This window comes from Ruditapes philippinarum, unplaced genomic scaffold, assembly GCF_026571515.1.
Source record: "Ruditapes philippinarum isolate M1 unplaced genomic scaffold, ASM2657151v2 ctg3897_1_1_1_1, whole genome shotgun sequence".
Taxonomy (NCBI): domain Eukaryota; kingdom Metazoa; phylum Mollusca; class Bivalvia; order Venerida; family Veneridae; genus Ruditapes; species Ruditapes philippinarum.
The window spans coordinates 92,003-98,853 of record NW_026854659.1 but is presented as its reverse complement, the minus strand read 5'-3'; the positions used below and the strand labels follow the sequence as shown (position 1 = coordinate 98,853).

Sequence of the window (6,851 nt, the reverse complement as noted above, 5' to 3'; positions counted from 1 at the left end):
TGACACGACAAACGTGAACAATTTTGATGAACTTTACCCAAGTATGGCGGGAATTTAGTAATGCTGATTCATAATGTATTAATCTTATTGTTTAGGAACTTAATATCAATTACTTTTCCAGTTATATTCACTTATACATGTATTGGTTACTCTTCGTTATAAGTATGTATAAATGAATCTCTTAAACAAATTTGTTCTTCTGTAATAATTTCCTTTCAAGAAATAGCTAGAGCATACGGAAAAATTGTCTTAACTTCAAAACGCAATATATGTTTTAATTTTCGTTTGTTTGACAAGCAAATAGTGAAATAAATTATATTATTTACAGGGCATTTACAGACAAGATAGGACTAACATTAGTCATGTATCTACATGCAAATGTAACTGACATGACGTATGTGGACAGGTTACTCGCTTTTGTCATATCTGTAAGTATTAGATAGTTACTTTTTTTTTCGAAAATGACTTTTTTCAAAACGGCTGTTATCATTCATAATCTAAAAAGTGTGGTTCTTATATTTAACCGTAAGGTTTTATTATTTATATTAATAAATGTAAGATGTCTATAATAGATATGTTCATATAGCTACATCTAAGGCACTTAAAGCTTCATAATCCCTGATAGAAAATACTAACAAAATATTGGTTTCCTTAATACTTCTTTTACTATACATTATTAAAATGGAAAACAAAACACACAAAATGAACAAAAAATACAAAACATTTTATTATTGTTCTTGAAAGCAACTTATGCAGTTTAAAGTTTAATGTCGTAATTGAACATTAAGACATATCTTATATTAGCTGTCGCATGCGGAAATTTAAATTTATAAAACGCATATTCATTTTCAGGAAAGTATATGTCAATAAATTCCTGAAACTTAGAAGCGAATAAATCTTTGTAAATGTTTAAATTTCCTTAATATTAGAATGAAGATAATGTACTTGGAAGTCATTTCAATCTACATGTCTCTTGTCATAGTTAACAATGATGAAATACTTGACTTTCTTATTGAAATCAAAGTAGAGGGATATTTAAAATCTTCCACAGCCTTTTGTTTTATTTTATTTAAAATATTTTCATTCGAGACTGGAAAAAAAGCTTGCTTCATTCCAGTTTTAAGATTTACCACTACATGGTATAATGCCAGAAACGTCATTTTGCAAACAAAGATCGAATGTTATCAAGATTCGTTGAGTTGCATTGATGCATGTGATACATGCATTACGTGTAGAAAAGTATATACATGTACATGTATTTAAATGTTACTTTTTATTGTGGTTACTGTTATCTTAAAATATTCATGATTGTTTCTTCAGGCTGTAGCTCTATATTTGACTATCACATATCATCCTGATCAGAAAAATGGAAATTAAAACAAATGAGATGAACCCAGCGGTAATATTTATCGAATTCATATATCTTATTTATCACATTCCTTTCTAAATTACGCATTATATATTGTTGCAAAGATAATTGTTATTACTTACGTATCTATACCTTATTGTTATGCTTAGTTTGCTTATTTAAAATTGTCTTGGATATTTTATGTCATAAATTGGACAAAATAGCATCAAATGAAATATCAAACAGAATTTTGATTTTTTTTTTATAAGAAATGAAACCTTTAACATTATTCTTATTAATGTTACAGAAGAGCTGTGATGTGACAAGAGGGCATGAACACTACCTCAGTCATATATTGTTATTGGAACAAGCTTCGCCCATCGCATTGAAGGCCATTATAAAAAGAGAAGAGAAAAAATGTGGAAAAGATATTGGGATTTTGCTAATTGAGAATAAAGATACGTTTAAAACCCAGTACGAAATAGAGTTTCTTCAATTATTTCAAAGAGAAGATGTTAATGACAACATTGATACGTGGGACACTCTTCAATTGTGTGCTGTTACATTTGCTTTGTTTAAATCTGATCTAACTGAACCAGAAGTTAAAGCCATTCAATGTATATATGATCAGAGGAAAGATATTGAACATTACTTAGAATGTGCCTCCCTAACATACAATACCTACAAGGAGAAACAATATTTATTGCACAACCAATTACTTGAGTTAATAACGCTCATAGACGACAAAGCTAATCTTGATTGTAAACGTATGGTGTTTTCATTTCAATCAAAAACAATAAAATTAAGCGAATCACAGATAGGCAAACTAACACAGACAGATGACATTAACACTCATCTTAAAATTGCAATAGAAGAAGATGTCGTAACAGAGAATGATATCATTGGCGAAGAGAACGATCAACAGCTCCAGACAAATGGTAAGTATTTGTGTTACAGACGTATAGAATTACATTTAAATTTGTTCACATGGCTATCTTTTATCTAAATACATTACTTTATACACACGTTAGTATGCAAGTTTTAAAAATAGTGTTTATTTTTGTCTATAGCGATATAATTGTTTTATTGATATCCAGGATCGAATATTAAGTAAAGTGAGCGTTCATGTGTGTTTATTCTAAATTTGTATTCAGCATGAGTGAAACTGATACAATACATGGTCAATCAAATGATATATAATGTACTTTATCTTTGAAGAAATTTTATACAGTCATGTTTTTATTCCATGTTTACCTGACTGAACCAGAACAAGGTATGAACAAATTAATCTAGAGAATTTACTTAATGTTTATTTCTTTGTGAAATTGTCTTATTCATGTCTGTGCTGTTGTCTATTTTATTTCATTGAATCATTTTGTAAGACGCTTATCAGTTTACAAGTATGTGCTTTATGCAAGTTTAGCATAAAATATGAGATCGTATTCAATTTGATAATGAAAGGAGCAGTATAACGCCTCGGGTAACAGTATTTATTTCGAGGGATGATATTTTTACTATTCGACACAAAGCCATGTGTTAAGTATACTATTACCACAAACTGCAATGATCTAAAAAGTTCAATTAAAACTAACTGTAACAAAATTGAACCAAGAGTAACAATTACTCAACTGTCCTTGCCTTACAAGTTGCAAGACATTAGTGAACTTGAACTATTTTTCTTTTATTCTTTAAGGGAATGATGATATAAAACAGTCATGAACATACAATAAACTGTCTTTCATTTGTAAACGAAAACACACACACATTTATCCGTTATGATCTATAAAATCTGATCCTATGCTAACCAGAAAATTCTTCTCATGGATTTCGACAATGTGCCTATACGGAATTACGATGGTATCCTACATCTTCATGTTTCACTGATTAAATTTGTTAAATAATCCTTTAATCGTCTGTTTGTTCCATTTTGACACATATTAAATCACATGCAATAACTTCAAAAAACGAATTTGTATTTCTTACTTTTCAATTATTCAACCAAAAGACAATAAAGACGCGAAATACTTTCCAGATGCAAACAATTAATATTTCTGTCTTGCATTAGTCTATTTGGTAATGGCCCTTCGTGATGAACACCGAAGAATTAGAGATTTAATCGAGAAAACGAATGGCGGCAATTTTTTGTGTTAGAAAATAAACCACGTCACTAAATTTTATACTGACGTGTTAAAAAGTACTTTTACTTATGTAACAGTACAAATTTCTTAGTGATGTGCTACACTAGAATTAACAGTATGAATAACTCTCAGTAGCCTTTGGAAAATTAACATTACCAAACCGTTAGTGGTAATAACATACAAAACAATTGATATAGCTGAATTATAATCATATAAACAAAATGCAATATACTTCAGGCCAAACGTTCACTGAAGAACTTCAGAACAAAACTGTCTACGTCAATGATTCAGCTGTTTTGACATGTAAACTGAACATTCCAACAGATGAAAATGTTGAGTGGAGGAAAGATAACAAACCGGTTGAAACTTCAAACAATTTAATGGTCATGAGCAAGAATGGCAATCACTGGTTAGCGATTTCCCGTGCATCATTGGAAGATCTGGGTCAATATACGTGTATATATGGCCATATTTCAACATCCGCTGATCTTACTGTTATAGGTATACTTGTATTCTTGTTGAATGCTTAGAAGCAGATAAAGAGATAGTCATACTTACCATGGCATTTACAACTTTTAAAGCTTTCTATCTAGTTAATAAAACGAGTATATGAAAATTATAATTTTAGATAAGGCTTTAACTTAAGTTTGATTGACAACTAACGACATTATAATAAGTCTATTCCATAACCAAATAATAATTGTTAATTTGGTTACAAGGATTAGGAAGCGTAAATATTTGTACATTCACGAAAAAGATCCTGCTAGGAAAACTATGTTATGGCAACATTATTTTTGAGTTTCTTTTAGTACATCATTGCAAACGAAAAAACATTTGCTTCATGAATTAATCATTTTAATGTATAATTTATTTTCAAAACAAATATGTGTGTCTTTTTTTCATATATTGCAATATTAGACTTAATATCGAATGATCAAATGAATTGCAAATGTATTATGCTTCGTTCAATTATCATGATCCCATCATATTGAAACAGATGAGGCATTACGTGTGGTCGTTGATTTGCCTGTCAAGATTGAAGTTATTGAGCATGGAAACATTGATATAGAATGTAAGGTGAACCTGCTATCGAGTAAACCTATTTGGCGACACAAAGGGGAAAGTCTACAATCATCTTGTAGAAAGGTTATACTAGCCAATGGTAATACACATAAATTGATGATCACGAATGTAACATTACACGACGAGGGTGAATATATAATTGACTTTGGGAATGTCTCATCTAAAACAACAGTTCAAATACAAGGTAAAATCAACACATTTGGAAGTTATCTAAGTTTGGGTAATATTGATACTAATTGCTGTTGGTTTTAATTCGACCTTTTTGTAAGTTTTTGTCACAACATGATTGTATTCATTTGGTTTTGGTCAAGACCTTGACTTTAAATTTAAAAGCAAATAATGCCATTAATTTCATACCGAATTTTGAAGATGCCAGATCATTGGTGCAATTTTTTCTTCAATTTAATTTAGGGGAAAAAGACATTATTCACAGAAAACAGATAACACACGAATTGTATAGAAATTGGATGAGAGGCGCTCTAGCGTTAAAATATTTGAAAATCGGTTTAGAGGGGTTTTCCAACAAGGTTGTTACTAAACAACATAATGATCTAATGAAAACACTTGGAAACACATGCAACACTTGTACAGAGAGAAGTCTTCTCCCACATAAACAAGATCAATGTCCACGGCAAGGAAAACACCAATGTTTATGTGCTAAGAGTCAGAAAAACAAGTCAAGACAAACGTGTCCAAATGGGGGATTTTGTGGCAACGTTTATAATCGAATAGTTTGTAAACATCGCTTTCAAGATCCATCATTTACAAACACAGATGTCCAGAAATGGAGCAGTGATCCGTGGAGTGTTGCTACATGCTTTATAAATACTTCTGGCTACAAAGGCAAACAATCAGCTAAAGATGTCGACTGCTCTGGTTTACTTAGTATGTGTATAAACAACATTTATATAGAAATGATGCTTGGGGAAGTTATCATCGATGGGAAAATAGATGCGTTTGCACAGGTAAACATCTTCACCACAGTTATCATCTGTTGTTGGTTGTAATCTCAATTGAACATTATTTAATATTTAGCCTTTAAAGTGCAATTCTAGAACAGCCTTTTCGAATAGGCTTTAAAGTTGCTTAATTTACAAATAGAGTGTTTTAGCAACACATTAAAATGAGAATTTAAATATTGAAGTTTTATTTTATAGGCACGGGAAGCGCGGAATGATATTCTTCACAGTCCAAACTATGAACTATCTGAAAATCAACTAAACAAGTTTATCAAAATGTTCAAAGAAGTACTAGAAATCAAGGACAAACATGGCAATACACCACTGAAAGGGGAGCCAGGCGTTGCAAATGCCTTACATTTACTAGATATGGTAACTATCCTATAAGAGTAATTATAAAGACAAAATTTGCCGAATTGGGATACATTGTATTGGTTCTTTACGTAATAAATCGTCTCCTTTCTAAATGTATTAATTAAGAATATATTGATCAATTTTGTAATATTTGTTGCAAAATATACTTTAGCAATTTCTAAATTCTTAACAACTTGTTATTTTGCAATACATGTATAATTTGTAATAGTGCGTTCAGGTCCTTTTGCATAATTGTGAAACACATTTATTGACTATAATAGTGAGAACATTATTGTCTATAATAGTAAGTACAATAACTTTATCTGTTGTAACATTGTAGTGGATCAATCTGTATCATCTTGCAAACGTGAGTTCGTTAATTCTAGGCTTTTCACACATATACACAGTCAAATATTTGAGTATTAACAAGATTGCAACAATACAGAATGTAAAAAATTACCAACAAAGCCTATTACATGAAAATAATTCGGGAGTTTGTTGTAAAAAAATTAACCTGGATAAACGTAAGTTCATTTTGACCTTCTCTTGTAGTACATACTTTGATGTCAAGTGATACTAAAGGTCCTTCCATTCTTATGAAATAAAATTGGCCTAATATGCATTCAGACATGTGTGTATTGTATGACAAAGGCAAATTCGTCAAATGAGTTTACGGACCGGAGTCCTATCATAAATTTCTTACAGGTGCAACAAAATCAGATTGAGATTAACCTTGAACATGAGATGAGAGAGCTGAGAGCGCATGGGATGTCTAGATTAGAAGAGAAATACGAAACAGCAAAAGAACAGGCAAGTGTTATAGCTAATGCATTTGAGTATTGTTAGAACATGCTTTTACGACCGATAAAGTAAGGCAATATTGTTTTTCAAGTCTAATACAATGGATAATAAGTTCAAAAGGTCTTTTAAAAATACTGCGATTCTAAAGTTGCTAGTCTTTTTATTGTA

The 6,851-nt window shown here is 30.7% G+C and overlaps 1 protein-coding gene across 1 annotated transcript; it reads left to right on the top strand.

Moving 5' to 3' along the window:
- The first annotated feature begins 245 nt into the window (after positions 1-245).
- Positions 246-6,807, top strand: LOC132740703 (uncharacterized). The gene is made up of 8 exons (XM_060728669.1): positions 246-428; positions 1,321-1,399; positions 1,656-2,286; positions 3,724-3,987; positions 4,484-4,753; positions 4,981-5,534; positions 5,727-5,900; positions 6,588-6,807. Exons 2-8 carry the CDS (start codon positions 1,367-1,369, stop codon positions 6,726-6,728), a joined length of 2,067 nt encoding a protein of 688 aa, XP_060584652.1. The 5' UTR covers positions 246-428; positions 1,321-1,366; the 3' UTR covers positions 6,729-6,807.
- Positions 6,808-6,851: the final 44 nt, after the last annotated feature.

What these genes read in the sequence shown, in the direction of transcription:
- LOC132740703 (XM_060728669.1), top strand. Translation starts at nt 1,367, where the DNA reads ATGGAAATTAAAACAAATGAGATGAACCCAGCG. An exon ending in CGCTGATCTTACTGTTATAG is followed by an intron (nt 3,988 to 4,483) that starts GTATACTTGTAT and finishes ATATTGAAACAG; the next exon opens with ATGAGGCATTACGTGTGGTC. An exon ending in AAATAGATGCGTTTGCACAG is followed by an intron (nt 5,535 to 5,726) that starts GTAAACATCTTC and finishes TTTATTTTATAG; the next exon opens with GCACGGGAAGCGCGGAATGA.